The sequence below is a fragment of the Rutilus rutilus genome, assembly GCF_951802725.1.
Source record: "Rutilus rutilus genome assembly, chromosome: 14".
NCBI classification, from domain to species: Eukaryota; Metazoa; Chordata; class Actinopteri; order Cypriniformes; family Leuciscidae; genus Rutilus; species Rutilus rutilus.
The window spans coordinates 10319556-10334459 of record NC_140219.1 but is presented as its reverse complement, the minus strand read 5'-3'; the positions used below and the strand labels follow the sequence as shown (position 1 = coordinate 10334459).

The 14904-nt window shown below is 35.4% G+C and overlaps 2 protein-coding genes across 2 annotated transcripts in view; one reads left to right on the top strand and one right to left on the bottom strand.

Annotated features, from left to right (window-relative positions):
• rapgef2b (Rap guanine nucleotide exchange factor 2b) overlaps window positions 1–6466 on the bottom strand; it is a 110110-nt gene extending 103644 nt beyond the window's left edge. Inside the window, 1 exon segment of the mRNA XM_084429398.1 lies at window positions 5865–6466. Within this exon segment, the coding sequence (XP_084285524.1) occupies window positions 5865–5933 (69 nt within the window). The 5' untranslated portion in view covers window positions 5934–6466.
• A 3410-nt stretch (window positions 6467–9876) lies between these two features.
• Window positions 9877–12228, top strand: LOC311303746 (uncharacterized protein). The gene is made up of 4 exons (XM_084430376.1): window positions 9877–10116; window positions 10216–10448; window positions 11583–11697; window positions 11829–12228. Exons 1-4 carry the CDS (start codon window positions 10084–10086, stop codon window positions 11898–11900), a joined length of 453 nt encoding a protein of 150 aa, XP_084286502.1. The 5' UTR covers window positions 9877–10083; the 3' UTR covers window positions 11901–12228.
• Window positions 12229–14904: the final 2676 nt, after the last annotated feature.

Sequence of the window (14904 nt, the reverse complement as noted above, 5' to 3'; positions counted from 1 at the left end):
AGGCCTGTTTACACACCAAGGACGATAACTATAAAGATAATGATGAAGACACAGTTCTAAAAATCGTTCTCATTATAAAAGAACAGCAGAATTCACACCACAGCTACAACGATAATGGCACAGAGAAACGATATAGAGAAAACGATTTTATCCAGCTGATGAACTATAAAAACATTTACAGCGAATCAGAATACATCCTGCTGTAACAAGCTCGAGCATTTAAAGGGATACTCCACTTTTTTTTTGGAAATTTTTAATTTTAGCATAGCTTAGCATAATGAATTGAACCGGACAAGACCATTAGCATCTCTCTCAAAAAACTATACTCTCATTCCTGCGTAATAATCAAGAAACTTTGCTGCAGTACCATGGGTGAAGCAGGCGTAATGATATGACGCAGCACATGCCGCCTGATAATAGGCTACTGAGCTGGGGACTATTATCAGGTGCTGCGTCATATCATTACGCCTGCTTCACCCATGGTACTTGCAGCAAAGTTTCTTGATTATTACGCAGGAATGAGAGTATAGTTCCTAGCCATATCAGTACACGATGTAACTACAGAAGAGTCAAGTTTTAAATAGGAAAAATATCAAAACTCTGTTCATTTTTTTGAGAGAGATGCTAATGGTCTTGTCCGGTTCAATTCATTATGCTAAGCTATGCTAAAAGTGGGACCCCCCCAGACCCGGAGATCGGCTGAATGGATTCGAAACCGGTAAAACTCAACTGTTTAACTCTGGGGGAGTTGTAAAATGAGCCTATTTCCAAAAAAAGTGGAGTATCCCTTTAAAGCACCAGACAAGCACATGCTTAGAATAAACAGAAAGATATCGTCTGCTGGTGTGGACACTAATATAGTTATCTTTATTCTCAGTGTGAACACGCCTTAACACAATGATTTTTTTTATTTAAATCAGTATAAAGCAGTACAATAAACTACTATAATATGAAATTATGCATAAATAAAGTTTAAATAATACATCATAACTTTGGCATTACAGTATGAGAGTGTTTTTTTAAACAGGCATAATTTTCTTTCAATTCAAATATTTATTTATTTTAGTGAAATCCAACAGACAATTTCTTGACACATTTCGTTAGATTCATCCATATGCCACAGCTCTTAAAATTTCAGATGACACCTGCAGCTCACTGACTGGCATATGTGTGTAAACAAAGCTTCATCAGTGAAGCATAAAAAAGGAAGGATTTTTTTTAAGACAAACAAGAAAAAGGCTTTCTTTAGATGTGTCAATCTCTGACACCCCTCTGATGCACTTCCTCTCACTGTGAAAGAAAGGAAGGAAGATGCTAGGAAGGAAACCATCAGTCCAGGATGACCAGGCTCATATCTTTGTGGGCATCAAAAACAAACAAAAAACAGCCAAATATTGTCTTCTGACGCCAAAGAGATATATTTAGCTTGTTCAATTACCTAATACTCGAGATGCACCTCTTAGGAACCATAAGAGATGTGCCCTCTTGCACTTTGATCTACCGACTCACAGAGGTCAAAGCACAAAGTACCATCAGCCTTTTTATGGTCTCTTTGACCCCTGCATACCCGTCTGCTGTCGAAAATAGTGTCCCAAAGCCTGTACAGGCCACACCCTCCACAATTTCTCCAACTGGGGATCATAGGCCCCATTAAGATCTACACCACCCATCAGCATGTTGATGCAAAGCGCTGAGGTTGTTGCTGCTGTAAAGCCATAATGAGCTTCACGCTCCATTAGAATAGCCTGCGTCAATCCCTAAAAATAAGTCTTTACACATTAAGGGTGTCTTAAAGCCCATTTCATGGAACAGCCTTTTTTAGCCCACATGAACTGACCGAGATTACATCATGCATTTCACATGGACCTTGATTCTATATCTTATGCACTTGCAACGAGTGACCACCTCAGTTGTGAACTTGAGGTGTGATGCATTCTGGTTTTAGGGGTCAGTATTCCCCAACCCAAACACGTGCTGATCACTCAGGCCGAAGTACTGCGATTGCTGAATAAAGGCCAACTCTGAGAGCGATCACTCGATGAGAGCAGACATGGAATATCACGTAATCTCTAGGAAGTGCAGCTGTACAGAATTGCATTTGCTAATGAAAACCATACTGACCCTCAAGTGCCTCTATTGTCTGTAATGCTTAAATCCAGGTACAAACAACTCGGTTCATGAACATTATGATTTTTCCCCAGTGAACAAAATCAGTTCACAATTAGTTTATGTCTTGGGGCTCAATCTTAATGAATGAGCTTTTTTTATTTCTACACGACAGGAACTATTATGAGATTATTGTGTGATTCATTGTATGTGTGAAGCAGGCCTTCTGGTTTGCTAATATTCACATCTACTGTATGTTAATAATGGACTTAGGTTCATACATTGACCAAATTCTGTTGGGATTTTTTTTCCAGCAAAACACACATAATCTGTACGAAAAGTTAAAAAATAGGGGACTAAATCAAATGATCCTGTCTGACAGCCTCTCACCTTAAGTGCCCGACACATCATTTAATTAGTATTGACTTGTGGTGTTAGTTAGTGAACGAATCTTCAAAGTGAACAAATCATTGTTGTTCATTTCCAAGCACAAGACTCATTTTTCGTTTGCTTTTAAAAACTGTAGCAAGAGCCTATAACATTCCAGTCTGGGCTGTGAAGGAGCATTTATTTGGATGGTCTCATTTGTGAATGGACTTAAAGGGTTAGTTCACCCAAAAAAGAAAAGTATACCATGATTTACTCAAGCCATCCTAGGTGTATATGACTTTCATATTTCAGCCAAACATAACCAGTGTTATATCAAAAAATATCCTGGCTCTTCAAAGCTTCATAATAGGAGTGAATGGTACCTTCTTTTTTGAAGCCCAAAACAGGGCATCCATCCATCATAAAAGTAATCCATACGGCTCCAAGGGGTTAATAAAGGCCTTCTGAAGCGAAGCAATGCGTTTTTTTAAAGAAAAATGTCCATATTTATAACTTTATTAACTATAATGACTGGCTTCCAGTAACGACTGTACACGAGTTGAGTTCCGGGTGAAGAGGGATCTCTGACACTTTGAGTGCAACAGTACCGATTCTTTTTTTTCCGTAGTTTCTTTGAATAACTACACATGACGAACAGACGAATGCGGAAGCACAGAGGATAGAAGAAAACAAACACCGGTCACAAATTACAAGTCTATGACAAGGATTTTTAAAGAGAAATGTCAGAAGAGCTTAAGTTTGTTGCACAGCCCTATTTGTTTAAACCGTGCGAGGTTTGAGACGTCTCATGAACTAAATGAACTAATATATCAGTCATTTGTTTGTGGCCAGGAATGCGTACGAATTACTGATTAGCATTCACAATTGAAATGGATGGCTTTGGAACACTTAACTTCGTCTTTTCATAGGCTAACTTAAAGCCGCAAATAAATGAATGGCTTGCTACTAACTCAGAAAAGAAACACTGTAGCCGCATATGGTCATAGGAATGTGCAGAAATGGTCACCACCATACTAATAAATTATTGACCATTTTTTCTTTGTAGGTGGACTCACAAGATTCGAACAACTGAATGAATGCAAATCAACTCCATGCATCAAAAATCGATTCTTTTCTCAGAGCCACCAAATCATCAGGGGGCCTCATTTATAACCGTTGCGTACGCACAAAACATGCCCTGAAAGAGAATATAATTTTATGATTTATAAAAACATTGACCTGCACGCAAACTCTGACCCATGCGTACGAACATTTTGGAGACGGAGCAGTTTGGCGACACCAATGGAGATCTGAGGGACCGATGAAGGAAAAGCACAATCTTTATTATGAGTCCTAATCATACAGTAAATAAAGTGCATGTTCACAATAACAGTTTAAATACATAAAAGAATGATTAAAACTATGTTTTACATCTGATATACACATTTAGATTAAATATGACAAATTACATGAAATCAATACCAAGAAGTTACAACATTTTTTTATATTAATATATATATAAATATTTATAGTGGACGCGATGCTTTTTAACACTTTTCTGTGTTTTATGCAGTGTTTTAATGTTTTAACTACAGCGAGGATTGCTTAGCGCATGATATGGTCTGAGGAAATATTTTTGCGCAACTAATGATCAATAATGCACAATAAGGCCTATCTGTTTCCATTAAAAATATAAAGAAATTAATAATACTATTTAGCCAGTGGAAAAGATTGAGAAAAACTTTCTCTGAAAGATATTTTATACTATTTTGATTTATTATTAAAAAACAAGGCAAGGATAGGCTACTAAATAATTTTTTTAGCAATGTAATTTGACAGCACATATGTATCTCATATTTTCCAAATGTCTTGTACCTTAAACATGTTATCACGTGGATGGATGAATATGCATATGCAAATGATATGCAGATGAGAATATGCATAGTAAAACTAGGCGTTGTAAGCTTCCATATATGAATATTTCGGGGAGGAAACGCATGTGCGCACAATCTTCCGCTGACTGGATTTATAAAGGGAATTCGGCGCAGGTTCTGGCGTACGCACGGTTTTTTAAATCTGAATATTTTTGCGTACGACATTTTTGGCTTTCGGCCGCACGCACACTTCTAGTAAGGATCTTTTACACATCAGTTTTATATATTATGCAGTTAAGCACATCAGTTTTATAAATGAGACCCCAGATGTGCATGCTTTTTTTCCGAAACGAAATGTCACATTCATTCACTTCAGCCCGAGAATCGTTTACTTAAATGATTCATTCAAACACCCATTAGTTCAGGAACAACACATGTCCACAGTCCACTGTAACAATGACCTCAAATGCACTTCAAAGATTGATTTTTTTTTTTTTTTTTTTTTTTTTTTTTTTACTAAATAAATAAAAACCACAATCAGTATAACAATTGTTGTAACCTAAGATGAAACAGAGGGCAAAATCAAATTAAACAGATGTGCGGTAGAAGAATCATATGGTTTATTTTATGTCTGAAAAAGCACCCTGTGCCCAACTCGACGGTCCCGGTTCTTTTTCGTTGTTTCTCCAAATCACTAAGGGCGATACAAGCACTTCTAAATTACACAAACTGCAAAAACACACTTTTACATACATCGACATGCATTGTTTTCGGTGGCCACGTAAAAGGGTGGAGACTATACAACGAGCCAAGCGAGCAAAATGTCATCACAACGCCTTTTTTCAAAGCAGGTCAATATTTTCACATAATACCAATAACGAAACGTAATTCGGTCTCACATCACACAAAACCACCGCGTAATGTTAAACTGTTTCCGACGCAAAGCTGAGGAGCTGACAAGGGTTGTGTAGAGGTGAAAGACGTAAAGTTTGCAAACGTTTGCTTTATGTTTATGCAATGGACTTGCAGTGAACAGTGCAGACAAAATCCACGTGCCTGCATTATAAGAAGATTGGGGACAATTATATACAGGCCTATATGTTTTAACAATAAAAGATTGTTTTGGCTGTAGCCTACAATCTTTACAGCATCTAGAGGCCAAGACTCTAAAAGAAAGTCATTTAAGTAAAATAGGCTTAAAAGCTATTTTACTTCAAATGACTTTCTTCTAGAGCTGTACAGCCAAAACAATCTTTTATCACTGTAAAGCTGCTTTGCAACTATCTGTACTGTAAAAAGCGCTATATAAAAGAAGGTGACTTGACATGTCAATTCATCCCATTTCATTGCACTTTTTAGGCTATATAAACTAACAACATTGTTGCATAGACATCACTGTGAAAGAAAGAGTTCATGCACGTGATACTAGTAACTGCAGAAATGCAGCATAGGCTACTGTAACATTTAACATCCACCAGTGCACATAATAAATGATTTAAAAGACTGTCTTCTGACCTGTTGCGTCCTGTCTGAAGGATTCACCATCACCGCCTGCCGAAAACTGTTATCCACGTAAGACGCCATGGTTTTCAAAACAATCGCGCGAAACAATTAAGTCAAATATTCCAACGCGAATCTCACAAGTGGTTTTTAAACGGTACAATAACGCTTTTTATATAGCAGCAGCTGCAGAGGAGAGCCTGTCCCCAGGCCACAACCTAAGCCAGGATCTTTCTTACTGTCCCTCGTCCCAATCCAACAAGACCAGACAGTCTGTTTTTCCTATTCCAGCCGCTGGAGCCTCGGCTGTGAGTTGACAGGAGATTTTCGTGTTAATGAAAGGTTTTTGCAGGGAAGCGATACGTCTACGCTTTACGCAGACGAGTGCATTTTCACCATTCCGTTTGTCCCCTGTTCGCTATTCCATCTTCTTCAGTTTTCCATCTTAAAACAACGTGCAATCCATGCGTTTGGTGATTGTCCATTTTAAGCCATTTGCAAAGCAGCGGAGGGTCAAAGGCAGCATTTATAAATAGTGTTTTAGTGTCTAAACGCGACGGAGGGTCTGCCGTCTGGGCTCGCTGTTGTAAGCCACCACCATGGTGACCGACCGCCTCAAGAGGGTTCATGGGCGAGTCCATTCAGCACAATAATGCGCCCACAGAACAATTCCAATGCGCACAACACGCAGTGCTCTGTCGCCACCCACTGGCTGAAGGTAGAATTGCAAGCTTTTAATCGTACGCCACACATTTTCAGCCAAGTGTGGGGAATGATAATCCAAGTATGAAACGTTTATTTCGTTTAATTTAATGCATCATTATTTTGAAAAGTTTGATTTTATAACGTGAATCTGTTTCTTCTAAAAAAAGATACGACTGGGTTTTCCCTCTGGGAAAAATATGCCCACTTTCATGTTTACATGTGATTATGATTGATAATCTTCATAGTTAGAACTGATCATATTAGATGCACCACATAACCTCCCAATATATAATTTTTTTATTATATATATTTTAATGTCATTACATTGTTTAGAGCATAAGAAACAAATGGAAAAGATATTTTTGAACAAAAGATAAAGACACCAAGACTCATATATATATATATATATATATATAGCCTATATATATAGGCCTTTATTTTTTTATTTTTTTTAAACAAACTTTGAATAAAGATTATTCTCAATTATGTTATGAAAGATCTAATGAAATAGATTTATATGCCATTTTAATTTATGTAATGTGGGTAAAATGGCCATAAATGGATAGTCCCATTCAATACAGTGAATCTATATCTAATTTGCATATTAATGTGTTCTTGGGTCGACATGTAATAAAAAACACATGTAATAACGGGAGTAATAATTGCCAACATTTTCGTAATAATATCTAATATTTCATAGGAATATTGATATATAATTTCTTTCCCCATTCAATTGCTGTGTCTCCCAAAATGCCTGATAAACATGATTTAAGTTCTGGTATTCTTTACAGTGGACATCTATGAAATCAATGCCCTGTTTTGTAACAGATAAAGTAATATTTTGATTAAAAAACCCATATCATTTCCCTGAGATGTTGATTTATGACAAAAAAAAAATGTAACATTTGTAAGATTTAAATTACAAAATATTAAATTAAATAATCTTATATATTTCTATAAGAGTGTTTGATCACTAAATTAATATCAGTCATTTTTAAAGACCAAGCAGAAGTTGCTGTCATTGTGAAACCTCCAAACATTTGGTATCTCTGAAAAGCCTCAAATGTGCTCTTTACAGGACATCCAGCCCTAAAAACACGTATGGTGTCAGAGAAATTCACTAAAATATAATGTCCACTACAGCGAACAAAGGTCTATTCACGGGTCCCAGGAGGACATGGGAGTATAGGCCTAACTGTGCTATGACAGGTTTGACACAGATGGGCACCTTGGAATTCAACACCTCTGATCATGTGACTATGTAATATGATATCAAGACATTCTGCACTGTTGACGACTCATATAAATAGCATAATAACAATAAACCAACAAATCCTTTAGACCCTTAACACATCAGATGTCACCAGTGGGATTGATGCCGGTTAGTTGCGGGTTTGGATGGAACAAAAGAACAGTCAGCACTGAGGAAAAATAGTGCCTTTCTGTTTCAGAAATAATTTCAGTAAACAAACCTCATAATGAGATTTTGTCAAGACACCCCCATGATGCTGGAAATCAGTTATCTGACACTAAAGTAAAGCCTTATTATTATATCAACAAAAGCAAACCGGTTTAAAGACAGTGTTTGTAGCATAGGCTACTATGAGAAAACAGTTTTCCTTAATCAAACAAATACTCAATCTTTTGTCTTCAAATATCACACTATAGACTATTTATACTCTTTGCAGACACTTTTATCCAAAGCGAATTGCATTGAAAGCATGCCTATATTGAAGGAACTGAACCCTTGAGCCATGACCTATTTAACTGTTTGTTTTTTCTCAATGTTAATTAGCCTAATATAGATTTCAAATGTGTTCATTTATTAATTCAATCAAGCATTAGTATGTTTTTTTTCTTTGTCTGTAGGCTATTTTCATTGTCAATTTGATTTATTCATTTCAATAATCAATTTAGCACATTCGTTTATTTTTGTTTGCCAATATTTAGGCCTATTTCATATTATCAATTTGTTTATTGTTTATGTCAAGAAATAGGGTGAATACTGGCAAAGTAGGACTATGGGTAAAGTGGGACAGTTAAGCTTCTTAATTTCTATCTTTACATGTAAATGATTCCATTACTAAAAATCAACACTGAGCTCATCATAAGCAAGTATGTGATAAAAAAAATATAGATTCTGTGGCTATGACATCACTTCCGGGGGTTTGGCACACCATATTCAACAACCTTACAGTGAACCGTGATGGTAAAGTAAAATGACATAGCATTCTGAGGTGAATATTGTTAAGATTATAAAAATTAAAACACTCATGGATCATTTGTAATTGTTATATATTTTGTTATAGGATGTAATGGTGAATCAGAATTTGTAAAAATCACATTCATATGAATCTTTTTTGTTTGTTTTTAATGTGATTTTGCCACTGTCCCAGTTTGCCAATAGCGTATTGTTAAACTGGGACAGGGTATTACTGGCAAACTGGGACAGCCATTTAAGTCATTCTAATGGGGGAATTGAGTTCACTTTTTGTATGCCCCTCATAAATTTAGTTAGCTAGCTAGATATTTCAACAAATATTGTAAACTGATTTTAAAAAACAATGGCAAGTCCAAAAAAAGAAAAAAAGAAAGAAAGATGGAGGGTACAAGCTTGGATGGCTGGGACATTTGCAATATTTGCAAACAACTTTCCAACAAAAAGAAATGAAACAGCCTGTGTGGAATAAAATTAGCCTATAAGAAGAAATGTTTATGAAGATTTCTATTTTTAAAATTTATATGAAATAAACTAAACCCAATCGGCTACAAAATATTGTGGACAGGCGAGGGAGAGAGGGGTGGAAAGAATCTGCTGTACCTGCACCCCTCCTTAAAAAAAGTGATTTTTATTATTTTTGTTGTTGTTGTTTATATTGTTATTGTGTATTTAATTCATTGGGCCTACATTTGAATAACAATTTAATGTGTTTGAAGTGCCCCAGTTTGCCAATAAAGGTGTCCCAGTTTGACAGTAGCGCCTGGAAAAATGTGGTTTGGGGTCCATGTGTGTTTGAGTAAGAGTCATCCATCCTGTGTTTAATGTTTCTTTCTTTTTTATTCTGTATAGTAGAGTAGAGCACTTAAGATATTTAGAATAGTATCATATGAGGGGCTAAGACATTTGGATCATAATAAAACATTATGCAGAATGTAAATTATCAGAAAGTGTCCCATTTTACCAGTATTCACCCTACATATTCAGCAAGTGTAAGTTATTGTGTATGCGTTGTATCAATGCACAATCATTGTGGGCTTATTTTAGCGTTGGATGCTTTTTTAATAAATAATCCATAAATTTAATGCATCACGACTAAACACAGGTCCCGTGGAGACCAAACGCTCCGTGTCAACAGCGCGCGGGTGAGAGAGTGAGTGAGAGAGTGAGTGACCTCCTGCAGGGCTTAGTTTACAGTCACTCGGATGCGCTTAGCCTACTGCTGTTCCAAAGATCTGGCAACAGTTTTAAGACAAAGAGTAAACAAAGTAAAGGGGATGAAGAGGGTACAACAGGACACAACACCTTCTCATGCAGGGTCTGGACAGAGAATACTGTTCACAGGTAAATAGGCGTGTTTATAAATCTATTTTAGTATGACACTTTATTTAATCATTAGCATAAGTTCACGAGTTTGAATCTGTTCCTTTTGTTGTCATCAAGGACCAGACGGCATTGGAGATTTCCGTCCCAAATTGGACTATTTCCCCCGCAGCATTGGAATTGGCCCTCTATCGCCAGATGCCACGAGTGACCTTAACTACCTCTTCCGGCCTGCAGCGTACGCGACCCCGCCGTTACCGAAACACCGCTGCACCGGAGAAGTGGGCTGGGGTCTACAGTACTGCACTGCACTCAACAGGCGGACTACTGTCATCAACCACAAACTATATCAGGTTATTATATTATATTATATTATATTATATTATATTATATTATATTATATTATATTATATTATATTATATTGTATTATATTGTATTATATTATATTATATTATATTATATTATATAAAATGAGCTTGTATATATAGCTATATATATATATATATTTTTTTTTTTTTTTTTTTTTTGCCAGTGTGTGTTGTTAAATTCAATATTTTTCCTTGCATGGGCAGCCAAAACATAGAAATTGACTTTCAACAGTAAACCTGAGAAACTTCGGCATAAAAAGTGAGACAGCCACATTTTCCCTTGTAAAAATATGTAAAAAATAAACACTATACCTTTCAAAAGTTTGGGGTCAGTAAGATTTTGATGTTGTTATTGTTTGAGGTATTAAATAATTAAATTGAATTAAATTAAAGCATTAACACTTTTATGTTGTTAAAGAAAAGTTATTTTAAACTTTCAAAGAATCCTGACGTTTTTTATTATTATCACGGATTCCAGATAAAAAGTAAGCAGCACAACTGTTTTCAGCATTGATAATAAGAAATGTTTCACATCATTTCTGAAGGATCACGTGACACTGAAGACTGGATTCAGCTTTGCATCACAGGAATAAATAGCATTTTAAAATATATTACATTAAAAAACATGTTTTTAAAATTGTCATAATATTTCACAATATTGCTGTTTTTACACTTTTTTACCAGATAAATGCAGCCTTCATAAGCATAAGTGACTACTTTCAAAAACACAAAAAAATCTTACTCACCCCAAACATTTGAACAGTAGTGTAAATAATTCTGAAAACTATAGTTGTCGTTAACTAACCTGCCTCAAAAATCGAACTTCATATGCACCTCATTGTCTCTCAGGATCAGATTTGATTTTTTATAACAAATCTGCAAAGATAGTATTGCCTTACTGTATGTGTGTAAATAAATAAAATACCTTTAATCAGCTGTGCAGGACAGTGCCATGGTGAGCTAAACACACACCAGTAACCACGTAGGGAAGGGTTAGATTACCTCCAGCTCCCCTTATTACTCTAGCCGGTGATGGGTTTCACTGGCAGGAAATGGGCAGAGTGGATGAGAGGAAGCTTTTCTCCTCTAGTAATCAATAATTCAGTGCTTGCACACAGGCACACTCAGCCCTGGTTTCGGGACAAACAAACGACCTGCAGGAGGCTAGCTTGGAACCACAGCGCACATGATACTTACAGCAAGGATGACAGCGAACAGTTCCCGCTTAATGAAGTGAGATATATGAGATAATGATACACACTCTGCACCCCTGCACACTGCTGGGTTGCCCATTGTTATATTAAGAATAAACTGAAATACTCAAAGTACTTTACTAAATCATTCTCTTTTTGTTCTTCTTTCAGGTCTGCAGCAAAGACAGTCAACGCATACGGAGAAAGCACAACCAGACGCATTACTTTTTCTCTAGAAATTGACATAAGTCGAATGTCAACTCTATTGTAAAACCACATTAAATGCATCTTTCTTTGCTGCACTCTTCATGTCTTGGTTCATTATACCTGATATGAAATGGTAAAGTAGCCTACATTTCTGTGATTTCACAAAGTAGAGATCATATTTTTCTTTTTCATATAGGCTAGTCAATCATGTAGGTCAGATATCATGTAATTTCTGTGATTGTTTTTTATATTGTATTATTTTGCGAGGGCTATAATACGTGAAACTAGTATTGTTTGTGGGTACACGCTTAAAAATAAAGGCCTTTATTGGCATTTGATGGTTTCATGAAGAACCTTTAACATCCATAAAACCTTTTCAATGTGCAAAAGGTTCTTTGTAGAGGAAAAAGAACACTTTATTATTTTATTTTTTTTAACTGTTTACTGAAAGGTTTTGATGGGGAACCAAAAATGGTTCTTCTACGGCATCACTGCAAAAATGCACTTTTAGAACCTTTTTTAGTATGTAGTAAATTTAGTCTCAAATGAATGCAACCATTTGAAGAAAAAAAGAAACAACAATTTTCAATTTGCTTTTTACCTTATATCGGTGTTTCATATTGTCAGGAACTTGTAACGTCTCAAAAATATAAAGCTCAAATCCTCTTGACAAGGGTCACCACAGATTCAGACAGTTGATAGAAGCAAGAAAGCATTAATCCTGCAGTTAAACGGGTTTATGTGTGATCCCCTGTCTGTTTCAGTGGTCGACCCCAGTTGATAATGACACACAAGCCAATTCAGCCATTTCCAATATCTTATATTGAGACAAACAGGCACAACCCTCTTCAGCTGCCATTCTCACTTTTTCATTTCATGTCAGCAATACTTTTTTAGATTGTGTGGGTTTGAGCTAAAGTGCCCTTTGTTTCGCAAATGATTAGGTACAATAATGTCATTGCCAGATGAGGCTTTTCTAACCTGAAAAATCAGCCCCTTAACTGTCACTGTCCGGTGGGACGCTTGATGCTCTTTTTTTCTTTTTCTTTTCTTTTTTTTTTCTTTTTTTATATCACATATTTTAGCAATCATCATAAATTGGATTTTATTTGAAAGCTTAAAAACATAGTTCGAATTAAGTCCCCCCAAAGGGACAGAAATATCAGTTTTGGGGGGGTCAGATAATTTTTCTGATATTGTCAAAAAATAGAATTAGTTACAATACAAGTCAACTCCTATTTTCACTGTAGGAACATTTTAATGTAAAGCGATTTCAGACACCCCTATTGTGGACCGTACCATTTTTAACCACCGTGGCTAGAAGCAACGGAGATAGAGAACGACTTCAACTTCTCAAGCAAGTGTCAACGTTGAATGACAAAACGCTAGTTTCATAAAGTATCATTCTTTTCAACATTCCTTATTTGTATATTCAAAAATATTTAAAATAATCTAATTTAATAGTTATAATGTTCAATGTAAATTATTTCATTTTATTGGTAACAGCCTAGTGTCTAATTATTTTAATTGAATATATTGATCAAATTTAAGAATTTGAAATGAAAGATGGAGCATACATTTAATAAAATTAGGGGAAAATGCCCTTTATAAAGGTACAAAAAATTATTCTGAGTGTTTTCAAACAGTGATGTATTGAAACATGCCCCGGACCCCCCTAGAGACACCAAGCTCCACCAACAAAAAAATGTGAGAAACACATTAGGTAACACATGAAACAATTTTTGGAACACAACTTGGTTAGACATATGACTTTGATTTAATTAGCAATTCTAAAGTAAAAATTATTTAGTAAAATATATATTTTGTATAAAATAAAAAATGTTAAAGTAAAATTACTGTAAACTTTTTTACACTTTAATTTGTTTTACACTTAAAAAAATGAAGGTCTGTATTCCAAAGCATTCATGAATTACAACCATTTAAGTGTGGATGGTATATTGTAACGTCAATGCTCAAAAAAGGGGGTAGAAATCACCATTTGAGACATTTAATTGTTCAGTAGTTGGAGACATAAAATTAAAAGATGTCTATAAAAGCATAGATTTATTTCGCAGCAGCAATTTTGTTTTGCTTTTTCAAGTGTTGCTATGTTATTAGTTAACTAAAACAAAAATCATGTTACTTAAATTAAACATGAACTGAAATAAAGTTTACTTATAACTTATTTACTATTTTATTTCAGGTAGCCTACGGATGCCAAGACAACAGTTCACATTTTCATTTAGTATAACTAATGATATAAAGCATTGGTGCTTATTTATAAACTATAAAATGCACCGTATACTGTGATGTTGTAAGACACAGATGAAATATGGAAAGATAACTTTAAAAAAGGTTGACTCAATTGCCTGATTTTGAAAATGTTTTCATAAATTTCTGACTGTGAATATCCAAGTTAGCTGTAAAAACTTTCATCCTTCTTTTATGACATATTATAAAGATAATTTTGATTAAAAAGTAAATATCAATGTTACAGTTGTATTAAAGGGGTGGTTGATTATGATTTCACTTTTCTAACTTTAGTTAGTGTGTAATGTTGCTGTTTGAACGACATCTACAAAGTTACAACGCTCAAAGTTCAAAGCAAAGGGAGATATTTTCTTTTACATAAATCACTTTTAAAGGATTACAACAAATGGCTGGTATAGGGACTATTACATAAACCCGCCCCCGTCAACACGATTTATAGATTACCAAGACAGAATATGCTAATCAATGACTAGAAGATAAATACACATAAGCTACATAAATTCATCAACTAACCATTCAGAAATGTTGTCTACATGTTGTCACTTCTTCTTGAGGCTCTCTATCTTTGTATGACTCCGGTTTGAACATAAAAGTCTAAAAGTTTTTGAAATTTTCAGTGCATGTGAAGGTAAAAGGACACAAGCTCTTGAAGCTCCGCCCTCTGTGCCGGGAGAAGCAGCTCATTTGCATTTAAAGGGACACACACAAAAACGGTGCGTTTTTGCTCACCCTCAAAAAGTGACAATGCTATATGTAAAAATATCTGTGG